This window comes from Bactrocera neohumeralis, chromosome 4 (genome assembly GCF_024586455.1).
Source record: "Bactrocera neohumeralis isolate Rockhampton chromosome 4, APGP_CSIRO_Bneo_wtdbg2-racon-allhic-juicebox.fasta_v2, whole genome shotgun sequence".
Taxonomy (NCBI): domain Eukaryota; kingdom Metazoa; phylum Arthropoda; class Insecta; order Diptera; family Tephritidae; genus Bactrocera; species Bactrocera neohumeralis.
Genome location: NC_065921.1, coordinates 51,175,845 through 51,200,532, shown reverse-complemented (window position 1 = coordinate 51,200,532; position 24,688 = coordinate 51,175,845). Strand labels below are relative to the sequence as shown.

General features: G+C 34.5%; 2 protein-coding genes across 3 annotated transcripts in view; both read left to right on the top strand.

The window, feature by feature from the left end:
- LOC126754556 (lipoyltransferase 1, mitochondrial) overlaps positions 1-24,688 on the top strand; it is a 73,806-nt gene that overhangs the window by 7,783 nt on the left and 41,335 nt on the right. The gene's annotated exons all lie outside the window — the stretch shown is intronic.
- On the top strand, positions 17,552-18,292 carry LOC126754630 (putative nuclease HARBI1). Its single transcript, XM_050466741.1, has 3 exons — positions 17,552-17,612; positions 17,677-17,812; positions 17,866-18,292. The coding sequence occupies exons 1-3, from the start codon at positions 17,607-17,609 to the stop codon at positions 18,237-18,239; spliced, it is 516 nt and encodes a 171-aa protein (XP_050322698.1). The 5' UTR covers positions 17,552-17,606; the 3' UTR covers positions 18,240-18,292.

Here is a 24,688-nt window from a genome sequence, read left to right as displayed (position 1 = left end):
TAACAATGGCTACTTCTGGATTGTTTTCCATTGATAAGCTCGATGACACAAATTATTCGTCGTGGTCAGTCCACATGAAAAGTGTTCTAATTCATGCCGATTTATGGGGAATCGTATCTGGTAAGCATGTGAAGAACGAAAATGCAACGCTAGAAGAATCAGCCGCGTTCGACGCAAAAGATGAGAAGGCGCTTGCGAGCATTACGCTTTGTGTCAAGCCATCGCAGTTAAATCATATAAGACACTGCACTACTTCAATAGAGGCCTGGAGGAAATTACAAGAGATCTACCAGCCAAGTGGACCAGCTCGTAAAATTACGTTTTTCAAGAAAATTCTGTACCTTAGTTTGTCTGAGGGCGAAAATGTGTCGGAGCACATAAAGCAGTTCTCTGATATCATTGAAAAAATGGCTGAAATTGGTATAGTAGTTCCAGAGGAAATGTTAGTCATTATTCTGCTATCAAGTTTACCGCAGTCATATGAAAATTTCGTGGTTGCTATAGAAACGCGTGATAATTTACCGTCATTAAATGCATTGAAAATTAAATTACTTACTTACGTCGTCAGGAGAAGGATGCAAATGTTGAAAATATCGAGAATCAACAGGCGTTTTCGGCAAGGTCGAACTTCAGGAAAAATGTAAGTGCGCACAAAAATCTTAACAAAAATACACGTAAAGGATATACTTCAAATTCGGTAACGAAGCAATCTAACGTTAAATGCTATAATTGTGGAAATAGAGGTCATCTGGCTGCACAATACAGAGCACCTAGGCAGCAAACTCAGAATGCTATTGGAAGTGTACTTGCAACATCTGGTGTACAAGAATTTAACCGTTGGACATGGTGCGTGGACAGTGGAGCGACATCACATATGTGTTGTGAGCGCAGTTTGTTTCATACGTTTCAGAATCATACTGAAAAGGTGAGTTTAGCGGGTGAACATTTTATCGAAGCGCAAGGTATTGGGACTGTGATCCTACGATCAGGAAACGAAGATGTTATCATGAGGAATGTTCTGTACGTCCCAGATCTTCAATCAAATTTTATATCTGTTGGAAAGGCTTCGAGCATAGGGTGTACAATTTTGTTTAATAAGAAATTTTGCGTTATCAAAAATGCTGCAGGAAAAAATTTACTTAAGGCGCACAAACGCAATAATTTGTTCATTTTTGGGAAAGCACCGAATTCATGTTTTTATTCTAACGCTAATGAAGTAATGAAATGGCATAACAGGTATGGTCATTTGAATTTTAAAAGTCTACATGAATTGTCTAACAGAGAGTTAGTACATGGTATGAAAGCTTTTAATATTTCACAATACAATGAATGTATTACGTGCATGAAAAGCAAAATATGTACGAAACCATTTCCAAGTATGTCCAACTCAGTATCTAAAGATCTTCTTGAGTTAATTCATACGGACGTTTGCGGTCCAATTAATAAAACATCAATTGGTGGTTCAAAATATTTTCTAACCTTTATCGATGACAAATCGAGGTACTTGTTCGTATATTTCCTTAAAACTAAGGGAGAAGTTTTACAAAAATTTAAACACTTTAAAGCTATGGTGGAATGCCAAACTGGGAAAAGAATAAAAGCTATTCGCAGTGACAATGGGCGTGAATTTTTAAATAAAGATTTCGACAATTACTTAAATTTGTACGGTATTAAGCGTGAACTTACTGTACCATATACACCTCAACAAAATGGTGTAGCTGAGCGCGCAAATCGCACTTTAGTTGAAATGGCGCGATGCATGTTAGTTCATACAAGTATGGATGAAAGTTTTTGGGCAGAGGCAATTTCTACCGCTGTGTTTCTACGCAATAGATCGCCAACAAAGATTCTAGTAAATAAAACTCCTTACGAAACTTGGTTAGGAAGAAAACCAATGGTTCATTTTCTAAAAACTTTTGGATCATTAGCTATTGCTCTAAATAAGAAAGAGATTCATAAGTTTCGACCTAAAGTTAAAGAATATATTATGGTTGGATATGCAGAAAAGGCCAAGGCATATCGTTTATATGACCCAATAACACGCAAATTCATCATAAGTAGAGATGTTATATTCATTGAAAATTCTCAGAAAATTAATGAAGTCAGTGATAAGGTAGACGTGAGCGAATTGATACTCAAAACAAATAATGACGAAGCAGTAACTGACACGGAGTGCAAAGAGAATCTCGCTGGAGGAGGAGAGCAAGTAGATACCAGCAATATTCCGATAGAAAAAGATGATAAAGTTGAAGTAGATCCTATTAATATGATAAATAATGAGAAATCTAATACAAGAGGAAGAGGAAGACCAAAAATAATCCGAACTGGCAGGGTTGGTCGTCCTAGAAAGCAACATAATATATTGAATTCAATGAATAACAGCATAAAGATACCTGAAACTGTTGAAGAAGCATTACTCAGCGAATATTCTGCAGAATGGAAGAAAGCCATGCAAGTTGAATATGATGCGTTGATAGACAATAACACATGGACGCTGGAAGAATTACCTTCATGTCAAAAAGTTGTCGGATGTAAATGGGTTTTTTCTGTGAAGCGAGATGTTGATGGTAATATTGAACGTTTTAAGGCAAGGCTAGTAGCAAAGGGTTGTAGTCAGCAATACGGTATAAACTACAAAGAAACTTTTTCACCAGTGGTACGCTACGAAACTCTTAGGATGATAATTGCATTAGCAGTAGAGCACCAAATGCATTTACATCAAATGGACGTTGCAACAGCTTATTTAAATGGGGAACTTCATGACACAGTTTACATGAAACAACCAGAGTATTTTGTAGATAAAATTTTCCCAAATCGTGTCCTTAAACTTCACAAGTCGTTATATGGACTCAAACAATCAGGAAGAGAATGGAATTCAAAACTCGATTTCATTTTGAAGAAAATTGGTTTTTCGTCATGTCCAAGTGAACCTTGCGTTTACACGAAACATTCAAATGGGTGTTTTAATATAATCGCTGTTTATGTTGATGACATTATGCTTGCATCAACCAATAAAGCGTATTTAATTGAAACCAAGAAGAAAATTGGAAATGAATTTAAAGTAATTGATAAAGGACCACTGAAACACTTTTTAGGAATGACATTTCAGCGCAAAGGGGAAACTGGAGCAATTACAGTCAGCCAATCTAATTATATCAATGAACTTTTAAAGCAATATGATATGATTAATTGTAGGCCAGTTTTAACTCCACTTGAACCTAAATTTCAAGTTAAATGCAACAACGAAAATTGCAAGAAAGTTGATCAAACGAAATATCAGTCACTTATTGGTTCGCTTATGTATTTAGCAATTTTAACAAGACCCGATATTTTACACGCTGTTTCTAAATTATCACAGCGTAATAAAGATCCACACATCGAACACGAGACAGGAGCCAAACATATATTACGATATTTAAATAAAACATGTGATTATAAATTGCATTATTTAAAAACAGGAAAGTCGATTGAAGGCTATGCAGATGCTGATTGGGGTAGCGACGCTACGGACAGAAAGTCTTATACGGGATATGCTTTCTTTTTGGCAGGTAGCGTATTCTCTTGGCAATCTAAGAAACAAAACACAGTTGCACTCAGCAGTACAGAAGCGGAATACATGGCGATGTCCGCAGCAGCAAAAGAAGCCACATATATAAGAAAACTTATGCAAGAAATCGGGATTGATCCAACGAATAATCCTATAAAAATCAACGGCGATAATTTGGGGGCACAACAATTAATTAAGAATCCTGTATATCACTCCCGCAGCAAGCATATTGATATAAAATATCATCATATACGCGAAGTTTTAAATAGTAGACAAATTTCAATTCATTACGTTCCAACAAATGAGATGGTTGCCGATATACTAACGAAAAACTTAGAAAAATGTAATCATCATAAATTTGTTAAACTTTTGGGATTAGAATAATACATAAACATATTTGGGCTGTTACTGTTGCAGTTAATATTGTGTTGAGGAGGAGTGTTGAAAATACTTGCAACACAAACTACTTGTTGTAATTATTATATTCTAATCATTGTATACTTCTTGTGATTTGTCTTATAAAGAAAATTTATTTTTCATTCTGTATAAACGATTCTTCCGAACAAAAACGTTTCTACATTTAAATTATAAACTTTAACATATAAAGAAATTCTATTGCTACGAATATAAAAATGATAACGAAAGCAACTCGAAATAGTTATCCGGTACGGGAAGTTTCGGTAAAAAGGCGTAAAAAGTGAAAACTTGTAGAAACCAAAATAAATTAAAAGAATTCAAAAGTTTAAAAGAGTGAATATACATATATATATTTCCATTTAATATCCTTCAAAACAAAAATTGTTTTAAAATTGTGAAAGTTTTTAAAAGAATCAAGTGAATTGTTATACAAAAAGGAAATATATTTTTCTCTTCCTCTCACGAAAATTAGTAAAAGTTAAATTTATATTAAGCAAATTTAACAATAATACAAAATCGTTCATAATATAAACACGTTCAGCAGGACCTTCGGCTCCGGCTAACCAAATTTCGCCAAAATTGGCAAACATAATTAAAACTATGGTAGCCCAAGCCCTAGAAACGAATGGACCCAACTTAGTTCAAAGTGTCCTTAATAACACAACAAATCCCATAGTAACCGATCAGACAATAGACGTACAATTTCAGAATAACATGAGCGAGATGAATAAAATACCAGATATAGTACGCTCATTACGAGAATTTTCAAGGAACGCTTCAGAGTTTAGCTCCTGGAAAAAAAGCGTAAAACGCATTTTGAGGATATACAAACCCTCAAAAGGCACTCCACGCCATTTCGGTATTTTAAATGTAATACGAAACAAAATAATCGGAAAGGCAGATATTGCACTAGAGTCCTACATATAACACACCATTGGACTGGACAGCAATCTCTCGCTGTTTAACTACTCATTACGCCGACAAACGGGACATAGGTACGCTAGAATACCAAATGACTTGCCTCATACAAGGCAGACTGATAGTGAACGAATTCTACCAAAAGGTATCCGCACATTTATCACTCATATTAAACAAAATAGGCTGCATGGAAGTTGGAGAAGAAGCAGAACAGTTATGGACAGAAAATTATCGTTCAAAGGCCCTCGATACTTTTGTCAGAGGACTTTCTGGCGATCTACCTAGGCTTCTCGGTATTAAAGAACCAAAGAGCTTACCTGAAGCCCTACACCTATGCCTAAAGCTCGAAACCCAGAATTTTAGAGCCTACCACGCAAATAATCAATCTTAACGCGCCGTCAACATCTCGACAACAGGGCTTTACCCAACAAAATTCACGACAACATTTTGCCCAACCAAGATACTCCCAACCACAAATCCAACATGTTTCACAGACAAAATTCCATCTTGAACTAGCTTATCTACCGCAACCTTTGACAAATCCTAACCCATACAATTATCAACGCACACAACAAAATTATTACCCACCTAATATCCAGAAATCTATAAACCAGAACACAAATCAATTTAACCAGCAATATAACCAACAAACCCATATTCCACCAAGACCTAAACCACCTCAACCCATGGACGTAGACATGAGCCTGCGGACAAACGCGATTAATTATGCAAACAGGCCGAACCCTAAAATTATTGGTAAGCGACCTGTAAGTGCATCCAATAAAAATGAAAGTCAACCAAAAGTGCAAAGAAACTTTCACTTGAATTCAACCCCAGATCCATATAATGAACAAAATTACCAAGATAATCAGTACAATTACGGCTATCAGGATAACGAAAATAATCACGACCATAACTCAACACAGGACGATGGAAATGAACACTCTTTAGACCTGACAGACGTACATTTTTTAGATTAAACAGCTCTTCCTTGCCATATTTCAGATGCAAAACGAAGAGCGGACAAATCTTAAAAATATTGGCTGATACTGGTTCAAACAAGAACTATATTCAATCAAGTTTAGTAAAAAATCCCAAAGAAAATGATTACCCTTTTTATGCAAATTCCGTATGTGGTAAAATAAAAATTACGCACCACGCACTTCTACTTACTTTTCAATATCAAAGAATGCAATTTAAAATTTTTCCTACTACCAACTCTCACCACTTTTCATGCCATACCAGGAAACGATAGTTTAAAACAACTTTCAGCAATAATCCATACTAAAGATAATTTTATGGTCGTAGCAAACAAACATAAAATCCAACTCCGACAATACACAGCACAGGATGTAAACTCAATACAAATTCCTTACGAACATATGAATGAATTAGAAAAAATCGAAATTATACGACTTGTACAAAAACACCAGAATTTATTTTCAGACCCTCCCTTTGGCTTGAAAAACGCCCCTGCCATTTTCCAACGGACGCTAGACGATATTCTACAACAACACATAGGCAAAATATGTTATGTATATATAGACGACATAATAATATTTAGCAAAGACGAAGAAACACATTCCCAAAACATAGACACAATTTTCAATACTTTAAATAATGCTAACATGAAAGTACAAATCGATAAATGCGAATTTTTCAAAAAACAGGTCGAGTTCCGAGGATTTGTAGTTTCCTCCGATGGAATCTTTACAAACCCATCAAAAGTACAATCAATAGTAAGTTTTCCTTACCCTCTTACTCTCAAAGACTTGCGATCTTTCTTAGGCTTATCCGGATATTATAGAAGATTTATCAAGGATTATGCCAAGCTCGCAAAGCCATTTACATCCTTACTTCGAGGCGAAGAAAGCAGGATGTCAAAAAATATCTCAAAGAAAACTCACATACATCTGAATGAGGAAGCTAAGGCAGCGTTTAATAAAATCAAGGCTGCTTTGACTTCAAAGGACGTCATTTTACAATACCCTGACTACAAAAAAGAATTTGACCTAACTACAGATCCTTCCAAATACGCAATAGGCGCTGTTTTGGAACAAAATGGTAAACCTATAACATTCATATTAAGGACATTGAGCAAAACCGAGGAGAATTATGCAGTAAACGAAAAGGAAATGCTTGCCATAATTTGGGCACTAAATTCCTTTAGAAATTATCTGTATGGCACGGCAAAAGTAGTAATCCATACGGATCATCAACCTCTCACGTACGCTCTGAGCAACAAAAATAACAATTCAAAGTTAAAGCGCTGGAAAGCAATACTCGAGGAATATAATTATGAAATTAAATATAAACCCGGAAAATCCAATATGGTAGCAGATACACTATCCAGACCTTTCGAAATAAATTCCTTATCAGTTGCCACACATTCAGACGAAAGCTCATCTCACAATCTAATCCCAGCTGTAGAGGCACCTATAAATACTTTTAAAAACCAACTTTGGATCTCAGTAGGACACGAAGAAAGTTATCAGTTCAAAATACCGTTCCAAACGCACCATAGACATATAATCACAAAACCCAATTTTTCTCGTGAAAACCTAATTTCACTTTTAAAACATTACCTAAATCCTTCAATTATAAATGGCATATTTACCTCTGAAGAGATAATGGGAAAAATACAGGAAATATACCCACTCCATTTTTGTAATTATAAAATCCGATATACCCAAACAAAGGTAGAAGACATACCAAACGAGGATACACAAACTGAAGAGATACTGAAAGAACACAAACGAGCGCACAGAAATAGGGAAGAAAATAAAAAACAACTCATACAAAAGTTTTACTTTCCTAAGATGAGAGCAAAAATAGCAAATATAATAAAGCAATGCAAAATTTGTAAAGAGAACAAATACGACCGCCATCCTAATAAACCACAACTACACGAAACCCCAATTCCCGAATATCCTGGTGAAATAGTCCATATAGATATATACAATACAGAAAAAAAACGTACTCACTGCAGTGGATAAATTCTCGAGATATGCTCAAGTTAGGATAATACATAGAATCAAAAGCAATAGAAAATATCAGGGAACCATTGCGACAAATACTTTTCGCTTTCGGTGTACCCAAAACAATAGTCATAGACAAGGAGAAATCTCTAAATTCATCTTCAATACAATTTATGGTCGAAGATCAACTTGGTATTAGAATTTTTAAAACACCCCCTTACGCGAGCAAAGTTAACGGACAGGTAGAAAGATTTCATTGTACCCTATCTGAAATTATGCGTTGTCTTCAAACTGAAAATACCCATCGCTCCTTTCAGGAACTCCTAGACCGTTGCACATACAAGTATAACTACTCCATACACTCTGCTACAGGGAAACGACCAATAGAAACATTTTCTGGTAGACGCATTTCAATAGACCCAGAGCAATATGAGAAAGCAAGACAAGAAAATATCATAACTCTTCAGAAAAGACAAGCAAGAGATTTAGAATTTTACAATAAACACGAAAGCCAACGAAAACCTACTCCCCTGAAGAAATAATATATGTTAGAATAAACAAACGATTAGGATCTAAGCTCACAGCTAGATATAAAAAAGAAGTTGTGAAAGAGGATAAATCCAGTGTAGTAATCACGGAGAAAGGACGAACGGTACACAAAAGCAACATTAAAATCTAGTTTTATTACCCCTTCTTTTTTTTTCCTTTTTCTTCCTCTTACAGATTTTTCGTAAATCTGGTGTACGCAGACTTCCAAATAATAGACTACACCAACTCGCAGTTAGCAACATATAATACAGGACTAACCAAAATTCAAACAGGAACGTACAGAATAATACATAAAGTCGACCTGGATGCATGCCAGAAAACATTGAATGAAATAAGCAGCATCATTAAGATAAAGATCACTGAAGAAAATCCCCTCCTTCCTATTCTCATTAACGAACTAAACTTGACACAGACTTATTTAAACAGACTTAAACCAAGGAGATTTAAAAAATCAATAGATGCACTAGGGACAGTCTGGAAATGGATCGCTGGAAATCCCGACCACGACGACCTAGTAATTCTAGAAAATCAACTTAACAATATAATAGCAAATAACAATAAACAAGTAATAGCAAATAACAATAAAACAAAGTAATTTCTGACAGAATTAACAATATCACCACAATATCAAATAAAATAATAAAAACTTTACAAACGAACGAAGAAATACAACACCATTTGGCTCTTGAAATAAAATATAAATTAAAAACAAGTAAGGAAGGGCTAAGTTCGGGTGTCACCGAACATTTTATACTCTCGCATTATAAAGTGATAATCGAGATTTCATTATACGTCATTTACATATTTTTCATATACCGTATTTGTGTAAAGTTTTATTCCGCTATCATCATTGGTTCCTAATGTACTATATATTATACAGAGAAGGCATCAGATGGAATTCAAAATAGCGTTATATTGGAAGAAGGCGTGGTTGTGAACCGATTTCACCAATATTTCGTACATGTCATCAGGGTGTTAAGAAAATATTATATACCGAATTTCATTGAAATCGGTGTAGTAGTTCCTGAGATATGGGTTTTGGTCCATAAGTGGGCGAGGCCACGCCCATTTTCAATTTTTAAAAAAAGCCTGGGTGCAGCTTCCTTCTGCAATTTCTTCCGTAAAATTTAGTGTTTCTGACGTTTTTTGTTAGTCCGTTAACGCACTTTTAGTGATTTTCAACATAACCTTTGTATGGGAGGTGGGCGTGGTTATTATCCGATTTCTTCCATTTTTGAACTGTATATGGAAATGCCTGAAGAAAACGACTCTGTAGAGTTTGGTTGACATAGCTATAGTAGTTTCCGAGATACGTACAAAAAACTTAGTAGGGGGCTGGCCACGCCCACTTTTCCAAAAAAATTACGTCCAAATATGCCCCTCCCTAATGCGATTCCTTGTGCCAAATTTCACTTTAATATCTTTATATATGGCTTAGTTATGACACTTTATAGGTTTTCGGTTTCCGCCATTTTGTGGGCGTGGCAGTGGCCGATTTTGCCCATCTTCGAACTTAACCTTCTTATGGAGCCAAGGAATACGTGTACCAAGTTTCATCATTATATCTCATTAATTATTAAAGAGGAAATAATTAATATAGATTACGCAATGCATTGGGCAAAAGCCGGCATCGTAAATTCATATATTTTGTCAAATGATAAACCTAGATTAATAAAATCTGTATTTGAAAATAATAATTTTACATTAAATAATATGGAAGATTCACTAGAACTAGCAAATATAAAAGTCGCCTCAAACAATACAATCTTACTTTATATAGTCGGAATACCCTTAACAAATGAGGATATTTGCGACTCAATTTTGATAAAACCAATAATAAATATAGTTTAAAAAAACTAAAAAACACGATTTTAAAACATATCAAACTAAAAAGTGAAAAATAATTCCTGCATTGTGAGAAAAGCGTGGAATGCTCGATATACATATGACCAAGCACCCCACGCTTTTCTCACAATAATGCAGGAATTATTTTTCACTTTTTAGTTTGATATGTTTTAAAAGCGTGTTTTTTAGTTTTTTTGAACTATATTTATTTTTAATTTTTTAGTTTGATGTGAGAAACCCCAAATTTGTTAAAATATGAACTATGACATGTGGTATGGGTTAAGTAAATCGATAATTAGGCAGCATTTAATATCTACTCGTAACCTTTCATTGACTTATTGTTATATTATTTGCGACCAAGTTCTATTGACGACTTTACGAATTATTACTTCTTAATCGAATCATTTCTTCTAAAGTTTCAATGTTACATTTACCTGTCAACTTTAAACAGTCTAGTTCTTCAATTCGAGCACCGTCCACAGATCTACAACGACTAAGTGCTACATAAGCTTGTCCAGCAGCAAACAGTCGAGAGCCAAGGTAAATTACTGCATGATCTACTGTACAACCAGAGAACGTATTTTTATAATATATACATATATCGTATATTTATAATATATACATATATCGTATATTTATAATATATACATATATCGTATATTTATAAATATACGTTCTGTGGTACAACCTTGAATCTTATGAACGGTCGACGCCCAACTCAGTATGCTATTCAAATATCACCAAAACTAGTTTTATATAGATGTTGCATACTTTTAAGCGCATCTTTTTGGTGAGTACTATCGCCTTCCTACAGTGTCGCTCAAATATTCTAGGCTTCAGCACCACTTAAAAAAGTTACAAACATACATACATGCATACATACATACATACATGCATACATACATACATACATATGTACATACAAGTGAAGCTAATAAAAGCGTATTAAAAATGAGGAAAAATATTAATAAAATCCCCTATGAGGATATAGTTACTTGTAATAATAACAAAGTTTTTGACGTTAAGAATAAATGTAAGGAACATAATAATATAAGAATTTGTAGCCGTAGGAATTTAATAGATATTAGTAACACTACTTGCGTTCCTCGACTACTTCGAAGCGAACCAGCGGAATGCACTATAATAAACAATCAGCACATCCCATCAGTAGAGAATATCTCACCTGGCATCATAGTACTAAATCAGTACAATGGCACAATAGGGATCGACAACCAAAAGATAAATCTTACTGGATCGTACGCTGTACAATATCAAAATTCTACAGTTAGCATTGACGAACAAAAATATACCTTTAGCGAAACGTTAAGCACCAAACCACTACCCGCAATTCTGCCACCAAATCTCCCTTCAAATAGGGAAGAAGAAATCCTAAGTTTGGAAATGTTCAAAGAACTCCACATGAACAACACCAAACACCTAAAAGCACTACATATAACCCACAGAGCAGCTTTAATCACGAATTTATCTCTTTCAATCATCAGTCTGATATTCGTAGCGGTAATAGTCATCGCATTAGTTCTAAGGGAACTTTTCAAAAGCAAACTGGTAGAACGGTCAAGTTATAACGTAAACGTAAACGTGAGTGACCGTAAAGAGTTCACAACATCCGAAACACCACAGTTAACATAGTCAATAACGCTAGTAAGCCAAATGCAGTAACCCAGTAGAACAAACGGGGACGTTTGCTTTTGGGGGTGGAGGAGTTAACACCAGAAATATTGCCAATAAACCAATAACTGCCGACGTCAACTATCTCCCAATAGGAATTATTCCAGACGTTTAGACAGCAGAAACAAACAATTGGGAACAACATCCGCCATGCGCCGCATAAGCGAACGTTAACCAAAAGTGCTGACGCAAGTAGATTTAAGCAATATTAAGAATATGCTTAATTGTAAATTAGTTAGTTGTTATATTGGATTTAACCAGTAAAGGTCGTTTTGACCATAAAATGTATTTTTTTTCGACTTTGTAATCAATAGGTCGTTAATTTGCATATTTCATGAAGGTCATTAATTTTGTTGAAAAAAAGGAATGAATGGAAGTGTTTATATGCGCACATTTAAGTTCATTTTATAATAGTCGAAATTAATATCATTTTTGAAATAATAATTTATTGAAAATAATTTTTTATTTAATATTATAACATAAAATTTTTACCATTTTTCGGAAAACAATGGTTCTTATAACACAAAATAATCACGCATATGTGACAATAGCTCATATAATACAAAATAAGCATGCATACTATATTTCACTAAGAGAATGCTTTTTTACATTCTCTGTGTGACTTTGTATATTTTACCTCAAAGTTCTCTTTATTTATGTCGCATGAATTTACATATATTTCTGTCACTGCACGTGCTCAATTCTGCTAAGTAGCAGCGAAAATGGTGAATTCCTTACTATGATTATATCGGCTCTGTTAGCCGGTCAATCGAACCATCATACAGAATTCAATTTGCACCTTCTCTATACTTTACATTCTCTGGCTCACCTCGTTTCACTTCTAGTTATTGTATCGTACACCCGATAAATTTAAATTAAAAATTATTTATTTTAGTAAAAACAATATTAATAAAGTCTTAATTTATAGATATTTAAACATTTTGCGGCTTTGGTAAAAATGATCAAGACGACATAAACAATTGGTAGAAACTGCACATAAGTTTAGACAGTTATTAAAAATCTTTCAAAACGGAAGATTTTGACAGTGGTATCAGGACGTGATAATGAAGGCACAACCTTACAGTATCCGCTGAATGTTTGGGGACGTTGCATTGGTGAAAACAAAATCAGTTCCAATTTCTTTATCTAACCATAGTGGATACAAGATATTCAAGGTTTCTTATCCTACTAGCTGCAATACTTCCCCACACCATCACACCTCTCTCTTTGTATTTTGTTTTATTTTGGTAACACTGTAAAATACTTGAAAGTGTAGCGTCACTTAAAATCAACATATTTGCGTCAGATGGCAAACAAACAGTGTGGAGAAAACCAAATAAAGATATGAATGGAACTAATTCGCCTGCGACTGTCAAACATGAAGGAGAACACGTGATGGTGTGGTGTCATTTAATCCGCGGCCACGAGCACTCTGTAACTGCCCTTGAAGAAAACTCGAGCAAGATACAAACATGTAAAAAATTAAAAAGTTAGTCAACTCGCTGCCAAGGATTACTACTTTGTACTATTTTAAGTGACACATAAATTTTTGAGTTGTTAGCAATAATTTTTCATTTGCTAAGTTAACTACTGAATTTATTTTGTTTTTATGGTTAAATAATTTATGGTCAAATATTAAACAAACTTCTTCCGCCGCTGTCTTTTAGGGGGGACTCTTTTGAAATTTTTTAAGTTTAACTAGAAGATAAATAATTAAAAAATATGAATCTCTTTGAACTTTTTGTTTCCGACATAAATTGCGACCTGCATCCTGCCCGCCGTCCGACAAATGCACATGCGAGATGCATCGGGCAATTGCTTCCCAAAGCCAGAATATCAAAGATTTTGTATCCAAAATAATTATGAATGATGTTTAAACATATGCCTAAAAATTGTAATCAATTATATCTTTCCTTCCCAAAAAACTCCTCACAAAAATCGATTTTTTTAAGCTTCTAAAGCAGGCTCCCCCCTTAATTCGCTTAACTTATCGGCCCATCGAATGCGATATTCGCCGTAGACAACGCGCAAAGGACCATAAATCTTTCGCAGAACGTTTCTCTCGAAAACGCGTAATGCCGACTTATCAGATGTTGTCATAGTCCATGCCTTTGCGCCATAATGAGTTTGCATTTTGTTCGTCAAGAGATGACTTTGCTTCTCAATTACCTACTCAGTCCGAAGTAGCACCTGTTGGCAAGAGATATTCTGCGTTGGATTTCGAGGCTGACGTTGTTGGTGTGGTTGGTTCCAAGGTAGACGAAATTATCTACAACTTCGAAGTTATGACTGTCAACAGTGACGTGGGTGCCTAGTCGCAAGTGCTACGAATGTTTGTTTGATGACCGGATATATGTATGTATTTCGTCTTGCCCTCGTTCACCACCAGACACATTTGCTTCGCTGCCTTATCCATTCTGGAGAAAGCAGAACTAACGGCGCGGTTGTTAAGGCCCTGACGGAGCTTATGGTATTGCTCAACGTCAGTTTACACAGCCGTATTAGTTTTGCGGGGATATTAAACAAACTACTCTGATATTTTTTATATCATTTTTGAATATTTAAATACAGTTCCATGCAGCATTTAAGTGACACTCACTGTATGGGGTTTTTTTTTTTATAATACAATATAAGGATTATACCGTTCAATTGAATTCACTATTTATATACTATATATAATAAATAAAGATTTGCATTACGTTATCCGCAAAATTTTTTTGAATATAATAGGTCAATTGATAAGCCTTCTGCCTGACACATTGATGCCACTACTACAATTAAATCTAAAAGGGGAGTGTTGAAGCAAAAACTTGGCTATGATATGTGACAATGAATGAAACATGGCTTAATCCTTTCACATCAAAGTTAAATCGACGGTCATCCAAGTGGACTGGACACGATCAATCCGCTCCATAGCGAGGAAAAAAATCGACTGGCTTATGTATTCCCAGCGACTATTTCCTGTTATCGGATCTGAAAAGAATGCTCGCTAGGAAGAAAATGTCGTCAAATGAAGAGGTGATCGCCAAAACTGAGGACTATTTTGATGCAGAGGGCAAATTGTACTACAATAAGTAAAAAAGGGTTAAGTTCGGATATAACCAAACATTTCATACTCTTGCAACTTGCTAGAATCAAAGCCAGGGAAATACCTTCAGATGCTTAAGGTTTGAAAGTTTTCACATTTGCTGATATATGCGGTAAAAGTCAACTGGAAGATCAATAAACTTTATATGTATGGGCTAAAGAAATTATTGATTCGATTCAACCCATTTTTGCCATTCATGCAATATATATTTGATAAAGATTCTCTCCGAATTTCTATAATATATTTCCCAGATTAACTAATATTTTAGGTAAAAAGTTCGCAATTGGAACTTTGAACCACATATTCGGTACCCGGGGGTTTGAAAAGTTTTGTTCCGTTTCGGAAAATTTTTGGTCATAAGGAGCCTACTGTAAGTGCACTATTCGGGCAAAGCTTTTTCCCGATATATTCATTGGTGCTTGAGTTGCACACCTGAATGTAAAAGAATCATATGGAATTTAAAATAGGGTTATATGGGAAGTAGGCGGAGTTATAATCCGATTAAAAAAACAGCTGCTTGAAGTAAAGCCAATGTATTAAATAAATTTTATTTTGAACAGATATGTATTTGGCAACAGGGGTATAATTTATTTCATTAATCGTTTAAGAAGAAAAAAGGGTTGGGATTAAATGTACAGGTTTATGTAAATCTTTCGAGGTGAATATGCACGTTATCGTGCTGGAATGTTAATTAAAAAAATAATAATTTGGAGTTATATTCATTTTACTTAGGTATTACAATCTTAATATTTTTTCAGTATTATTACAAGTCATGGCCAACTGCAATTCATATTGGGCAGATATGAAAAGCAAAGTGTTGGCGGTACTTTCAGTTCTTCTCAAAAATATATTATCTTTTGAAACATAACGATTTATCTGCGCCATCCAGTCAGAGGAACCTAAATTTACTTTTTTTTATGATGAACCATACCTAGGGATGCAAACGATGCATCGATGTTTCTGATCTTTTTGACAAAAACATTGATGTTTGCCATCGATGTTGTGATTCTAAAAACATCGATACATCGATGTTTTATGTCGATGTTTTTTCAAATTTTACTCCACATCTTTGCAGCATTTTTTCCCGGTATTAATGCGAAAACATCTGCTTCGAAACGCTTTAGCAAACTGTCATGTGTTTTGTTGTAAAATACGGAGAATTCGTTGGTTGAATGTGCACGTGAATAATACTGAGAATTCGGAAAATTACAGAATCAATTGTGAAATATATTATAATGGACAACAAGCCATTTTCCACTGTAGAAGGAAAAGGTTTTCTGCAGATGATGAAAGAACTGGTTCCGCTTTTTAAAGTTTCAAGTAAAGAAACAATAAAATTACAGGTGGATGAAAAATATGAAACGCTGTCTTTAATTTTCAAAGAGTATATTCGTAAGTGTGACAGTTATTGCCTAACGTATGACATATGGACGGAGACAATGAAAAATCAATCGTTCCTTGGGGTAACAATTAATTTTTTGGACAATTTACGTTTGTTGAGTGGGACGTTAGAAGTAATCGAACTGCACGAAAGTCATACAGCAGCTTATTTAGAAGAAATTATGTTTAAACTTTTCAACGATTGGAACGTTTCCATAAATAAAGTTTCTGCTTGTGTAACTGATAATGATTCAACCATGATGAAATTAAATAGAAGCTTGTTTGGGGGGAAAAAAATAATACCCTGCTTCGCACATACGCTTAATTTGGTTGTAACGCAGTCAATAGATAAGTCCAGGGAAGTATCAGCTTTGATAACTAAGGTGCGCGACATTGTTAAGTTTATTAAAATAAGTGTTATGCCCCTATTGCGGTTTTCAACCCGACTTGGTCGAATTGAAGTTAAGGCAACTCAACTTCAGATCAACCAAACTCTTTTTCGATATTGCGAACTTCAACTAAGTTCAGTCGAAGTATGATTGGCGTTGCCAACCTAAGAAAGGGAAATTTGACAGATAGTGAAACAGCTAAAATTTTGTAAACGACATATTTAAACATTTGAATTCAGTTGTCGCTCGCGCAAAAGTGAATAAACATATATGTATCATAAAGAATAAATAAAAAATGGATATAAGTTTTGATTTATATTACAATGACGAAAATACTGGGGGCAAAATTGATGACCTTCCAAATGCAAAGTAAGCCATAGTTTTTTCACAATTGAATTGCTTTTTAATAATGTTTGTTGCAGATTCATAAGTTATTTTCGATTAAATAAAGAAGCATTTTGTTTTTTACTGAATGAGATGAAGGAACATTTCCACAAACGTGTGCGAGGAACGGCCTACCTCCTATATTAAAATTTTGCGCAACTCTGCGTTTCCTTGCTGACGGTGGTTATCAAAAATGCAGTGGAAATGATTTTAACATTGGGTTGGCGCAACCTACGATATCTTTAGTAATTAAAGAGGTTCTAAATATAATTGAACAACGTATTTGTGCCCAATGGATTAAAATTCAAATGATTGAGGAGGAGGTTGGTTGCATCGACGGGACTCATGTTCGCATAATTTCACCAAGAAAATAAGTGCAACATCTTTATCTTAACAGAAAAGGCTACTACAGTTTAAACGTGATGATTGTATGTATGTATAAAATCTGAATTATATTAGAAACAAAATGGTATAATTTCTTAAAATTTTTAGCTTTGTGATTATAAAATGTCTATTCGGTATGTGGATGCTAGGCATGCAGGCGCAAATCATGACTCTTTTGTTTTCAATGTTAGCGATTTGAAAGTGCATTTACAGAACAACATACAGAATAACACTTGGATCTTGGGTAATACTTTATCGTATTTATTGCTAAATAATTAGAGTAATGTAATTTCTTAGGCGACGCTGGCTATCCTCTGCACAAATTTTTAATGACGCCTTATCGCTTGGCGGAAGCTTCTTCACCCCAAGCACGCTACAATACAGTACACTCAAAGGTCCGTAATATTGTAGAGCGGACAATTGGTGTACTCAAGAGTAGATTTCGATGTCTTTTATCTGTACGAGGTTTACATTACGCTCCCGAAAAGGCTACGCAAATTGTGAATGTTTGTTGCGCATTGCACAATATTTGCCAACACTTTCAAGTGGAATCTCCGGAAGAAATACCATCTACTTCACATACTACAATGACCAATGATATTTTGGACATAGAAAGAGAAGAAGAGGATACGGCTCGAATAATTCGCAATAATATTATGACTTTCCTCTAAATAATTAAAATATTAAATTTCATTTATTATTTGTAATGTGCTATTTATTCAGGCTTGGAATTAAATAACAATATCACTTCATTTTTTAATGTAAACTTAAACTATGGTACAAAAATATAAAATATCACTTCATTCCAGAATAATTAAAAATAAAATTAAAAAAATATTACTTTGTGTATTAAATAACCAAAAAAAATTAAAATCTTTGCGAAGATTTTAATTTAGCAATTTTGAGGCGCTGCACCTCAATTTGAATTTATTGTTTTCAAATTGTGGCTTTCCTCTTCCTACTTCTGGAAACTTCACCATTAACTCCACCAATTTTTCGAATTGCTTTTTTGTTGCAACTTTATTTTTTCTAAAAATTTATAAAAAATATTAATTAAAATTAATTTAACATTAATTAAAATAGTTATTTTACCCGTCCTCCATTTTTCTTTAATATTTTTTTGTATTTCACTGCACGAATGTTGAACTGCTTAATAGCAGTTGAAGTTTAGGGTTAGTTCGTAAACGCAGTAACTTGGTTGCACTGCATATTTGCAGTGGCAACGCGTTCGTCAAAAAAACCTGCGGCAATACTGCTCTTCGTCAAAAGTTTTTTAATGCATGCAGTTGGCAGCACTTCGGCAAATTGTCGCAGCCATTGCAGTAATTTTTTTGAAACTGCGTAGAACCAAAGGCGAAATGGAAGAGTGAGTAAAATGATTTCTAATTCTTCATATGTCTTTAATTATTAATATGATTATATAATAATAATAGGCCTTATTTACATTTAGATCCTACGAATTTCCAGCAAATTATATAAAAATTTTAATACGAACAAGGCTGGACATAGAGTCGGAGTTCCAGGAAGGAAGGAAAAAAAAATCATTCCTGTGGGGGAGAATTCTTGAAAAAATTAAAGAAAAAGTTCCAGAATTTAATTTATCACGGGATCAGATTTCCCGTAAATTTGTGAATCTCTTCTGCACATATAAAAGAATTAAAAAGCGAAATAGCTTAACAGGGCGTGCTGCAAGTGCTTGGGAGTTTTTTGAAGAATTTGACGATGTGTATGGAACCAGACATTCCATTAGTACGCCTCCTGAGAATTTGTATTCGTCTTTGTCACTGCCAAATACAAGGGATGCTTCCAATGTGGTGGAAGATATTGGGGTTTCGAATGACTCTCCAGGAACCTCGAACAACACAACATCGACCAATCTCGGCAGAAGGCGTAGGAGAACCAGTGCCAATGAGTCTCTGGAATTCCTTAAGGAAGAAGCTAAAAATGAAAAGGAAAGGCACGATCAAATTATAGAGCTTGAACGGGAAAAGATGCAAATAGAGCGCGAGAGAATACAAACCATGGCTAGCCTTACATATATGCTTCAAAAGTTTTTAGACAGATAAGATGATAGTATTTAGTCTTAAATATGAATATGGCTGTAAAACAGAGTAATTAGAGTTTTTTTTTTTATTTTTACTTACGAATAATTTTAAGTTGTTAATTAGTACACAAATAAAACACAATGGATTCCACTCATAAGTATTTTACTTATATTTATTTAGGAACAAAACAACGTTGTCAAATTGCGCCTTATAGCAATTCATTCTAAATCGTCATTTTCTTGAGGTGCCAGTGAAGTACTAAGGTGATTTTCATTTTCTTCATTTATGACGTTATTATTTTCTGGTAATCCAACAAGATATTCCGAAGGGTTTCCTCTATTTATAATAAAGTTGTGCAATATTGTACAGGCAAATATTACCATTGATGCTTTTTTGACTGACCTCAAGTTTATATAATTTAGTATTTTAAACTTTTGTTTCAAAATCCCAAACGACTGCTCGATAAAAACACGAGTTGAGCTTAAGCAGTAATTAAAGTTTCTTTCTTCCGATCTTAAATGCCCATTATCTCTGTAAGGTGTGAGCAGGAATTTTGATAAAGGATAGGCAGAATCTCCTAAAATGACTGCATTTTCAGCAAGTTCCACTTCACCGGAAATAATTCCTTTATAAATAGGGCTAGTTTTCCATACATGAGCATCATGGCAACTGCCTGGACAACCAAAAAATACATCCAGAAAGCGAAATTTACTGTCACATATGGCCTAAACATAAGAGGTATCAGAAATTTTGTGTTGATAAAACTGAAGCTTAAATACACAAACCTGCAAAATAATTGTATGATTTCCTTTTCGGTTGTAGTAACTAATCGCATCATTTTTTGGAAGCGAGATGTTAAAATGCGTCCCATCTACACATCCCACAACAAATGGAAAAGGATTGCATCGGCTCCTTTCGAAATGTTGCATACTTGCCTTTGTTTAACAGCAGAAGGCCATATTATTTCATTTTTTAAATATTTTATGCGTGATTCCCTTCGCAACACCAAACCGGTCACTAAGCTCGCGAAACGTGACGTTGCTGTTACCCAATTTCCACAGCGTTACATAAAGGCACATTTCAAGGGAATGCCCCAACCGGCCGCGCAATGATCTGGTCCAATATGGTTGGATAGAGTTTCGCAATAGCTAAAACACAAAGTAGCACACTACATATGTACATATCAAATTCAACAACTAAAAGTTAAGCTTACCATAAAAGTTGATCGCGCCATCCGAAAATGCGATTGAAATACATCCTCTGGATAGTTTATTTTAATATATTCAGGTAATTGCCCATTTTTGGTACGGACCGCCTTTTCTTTTTTTAAATTACTTTTTAGTAAAAGATTTCTTCTCTTTACTTGTTTAATCCTTTTTTATTGTAATTCAATAAAATATTCTCACTCTGAGTTTCCTGGTTATCAATAATTACGTTAATTAAAAATTCCATTTCTCTGGCGTTCGTAAATGCGAAAAAATTCTTCGCAGCACAATCGCAATGGCAAGGCAGTAGAATCAGCTGATTGTGCAGTAGCAACCACAGCCGGCAAGAATGCAGCAGGGTTGCACAAAATTACTGCGTTTACGAACTAACCCTTATTTATATACTAGTCAACCCCACTTGTACAGAGTTGAAAACCGCAATATTGCAGAAGAAACAAATAGACACCGGGGCTTCTACAAGTAATACCAAGAAAATGATTATTGACGTAGGAACGCGATGGAATTCATGTTTTTATATGTTAGAGAGAATTGTCCAGTTAGCCCCTATTTTAAGTGAAGTACTGCTCACTCGCACAGAAGCACCCTCTATGGTTAATGCCTCCGAGCTGAACAAAATTAAGGAGGTGATTGAATTATTAAAGTGTTTTGAAATTGTGACCAGGGAGATTTCGGCTGATACATACGTTACCATGGCAAGGTTATACCTTTAGTAAGCTGTTTAACTGAAGCTCTGACAAAAATTTCAGTTCAAGACGCTATTGTAGGGGAGCTCAAAAGTGAACTGCAAAAGAACATGAATAGGAGACTTGACAAACTTGAATTTAATTCAGTTCTGGCGTTGGCTACTGTATTGGATCCGAGATTCAAATTTCTGCATTTTAAAGATGCACTGTCTAAAAATAAAACAGTTTTGTATTTAAATAATTTCATAAAGGATGCAAATAATGGCGTTAGAACGTCAGAATCTTTGGATCAGTGTGCAACAGAAAACCCTTTTGATATTAGGAGCCATCAAAAACAGTTGGCCCACCAAAATATGAAATGTAAGTTTTCCAATTTATCTGCTATTACAACAACGGAAGTTGAAGTACAAATGTATCTTGGATCAGCTGTTGCTTCTATCAATCAAAATCCAACAGAAATGTGGGATCATATGAAAAATGTATTTCCCGAATTGTATAAACAAGCTTCCAAATATTTATCCATTGTGGCCACTTCAGTGCCTAGTGAACGACTGTTTTCTGAAGCTGGAGCAACGATCACACAGCAAAGAAATCGCTTGACAGGGAAAAGACTTTCCAAATTGTTATTTATAAATTCTGTTTTAAATAAATAATTTGTTGTTTGTTCAGAAACTATTTATATCTTTTGTTTATTGAGAAAATTTTTATTAATAAAAAAATTTAATAGGTAGCTAAAATATATATCAATTAAAGGCGTACTACTGTATTTCACTTATTTGTGGTTCTGAAATAAGCTTTTTATGCTCACTAATAAAATATGTTAAAAAAGTTCAAAAACCCATCGATGTTTCAATGGCCGATGTTTCTGATTTCGATGTTGTTTGAAGAAATATCGATACATCGAACCATCGATGTTTCATTTCACGATTTTTGCATCCCTAACCTTACCCGCTAGTTACAAAGAAATCGCTGAAGATCACGATTAGAATGCGAGTACTAGGAAACTTATGAGACAAAACCCCACAGGCGGAAATAACACTAGTTTACAGTACATTTGTTGCCGAAGAAATTTTAGCTGTTGCTGACTACATATAATATGCTACATATTTCCAAAAATATAATTTAAATATTTTTATCAGCCCTAGTTTCAGAGTTTCAGCTATATAGGTGTTACACAGAAAAAAACATGTATTTATTAAGAAAAATAATTAATCATTAAGTTCTAAAAAACTTCGTTTTAAAGCTCTTCTCCGATGTGTAGACTTTGGAAAATTACGTATTAGTGACCAACAATAGTCAGACATCATATTTGTATCCCAGAAACCATGATAGCGTTCTTCCATGACGCGTAAGTCTTGATGCATACGCTCTCCCTGCTCTTCGCTCATATCTCCTAAATTTTCCGGAAACGTCTCTAGGTGACTATGGAGGAAGTGGAGTTTAATACTCATATTGCATCCCATATTTTTTAACTGTAGCAGAAGGTCTTCTACAAGTTCAATATAATTTTCAGATTTTTTATTTCCGAGAAAATTCTGCATCACAGATACGAATGCTGTCCAAGCCTTTAGTTCTGACTCGGTCATAGAATTTCTAAATTGAGTATCTTTCGTAAGTTGTCTAATTTGGGGGCCATCAAAAATTCCGGCTTTGATCTTTTCCATAGTGAGCTGAGGAAATTTTTGGCAAATGTAAGAAAAGCAGTTCCCATCTTTATCTAGTGATTTTACAAACTGTTTCATGATGCCCAGTTTTATATGTAATGGTGGAAGGATAATTTTGTTACGAGTTACTAATGAATTGTGGACTATATTGTGCTTTCCAGGCTCCATTTTTTCTCTAAGTCCAGCTTTTCTCACCCAATGCTCTTGTTTAGCTCTACTGTCCCAAAGACATATAAAACAGGGAAACTTGGTATAACCACTTTGTTGATCGAGAAGAATGTTGACCATTTTTAAATCGACACAAATTTGCCACTCATGGTCATTGTATTTTATTTTGTTCAAGACTAGCGAAATGTTACAATATTCCTCCTTTAACTTTGTACTGTGGCCAATAGGTACCCCAGCGTATTTATTTCCATTATGTAATAGAATACATTTAAGGCTACGTTTTGAGCTGTCAATGAATAAACGCCAGTCGTTTGGTTCGTATCGCTTCAAGCCCATTTTTATCAACAAGTTTTTGAAATCTGAACAAAAGGTAATGCCGTTTTCTTCGGAAAAATAACGCCGTAATTCTGCATCTCTTTCACGATAAAAACTTATTTTAGTGTCCAAGGATAGCAAGTTTTTTTCTTTTAGTCTTGATGCTAACAATTCTGAAGCTTGTTTAGAAAGACTTAAATCTCTTACAAGATCATTCAACTCATTTTGGGGAAAAGCGGTTTGGCTCATTAGACATACCTTCAAAATCAGCATCATTTTCTGATGAGCTTGGTCCTTCAATGTCTTGCTCTATTGGTTCAGATATATTTTTAGGCTCTGAAGAGTTAGGTGAAACGCTGCACTGGACGTTGAACACAACTAGTACTTGGGTACTGCCATTTAGCTCGATTTTTAGTGTTTAAACCGTTTATGTTCACAAACACACATGTTTACAAACACAATTGGGAGACCAAGAATTCTTATTTTTATCCAAGAGCACAAACTTTTCTACAATTTTTAAACACATATTCTCCGCAAATGTAGCAAAAATGATCTGGTTTATTTAAACAACGTCTTCTTGAACTACTCATGACGCAAAAACTTGAGAAACTAATCTTAACACTGTAAAATACGCCTGTTTTCGATTAATATATGTGCTTAAATGATAAAAATCAAAAACGAAGTAACTCGATGCTCAAAAATTTTTGAGGGTAGATTTGACAAAAACAAGTAATAAGTTCAATACTGTAAACTAGTGTAATTGTTAAAATATTTGCGTCAAACACAATGAAGTTTTTTGTTTTGCTTTGGAATACCTTTTTTTTTGTAATTTCCTATTAAAGATTTAATTAAAACAAAACTGCTCCATTACTTTTGCCCTATTGTTTTTACATTCAGCAAGGCATCAAAAAAATAGGTTAATAAAAAAATTTTGGAACTTTTTATGCCAAATTAAACGATTATAATTTAAAATAATACTTCCTCTGTAAATTCATTTCCCTTCCAACTGCTTTTCATAG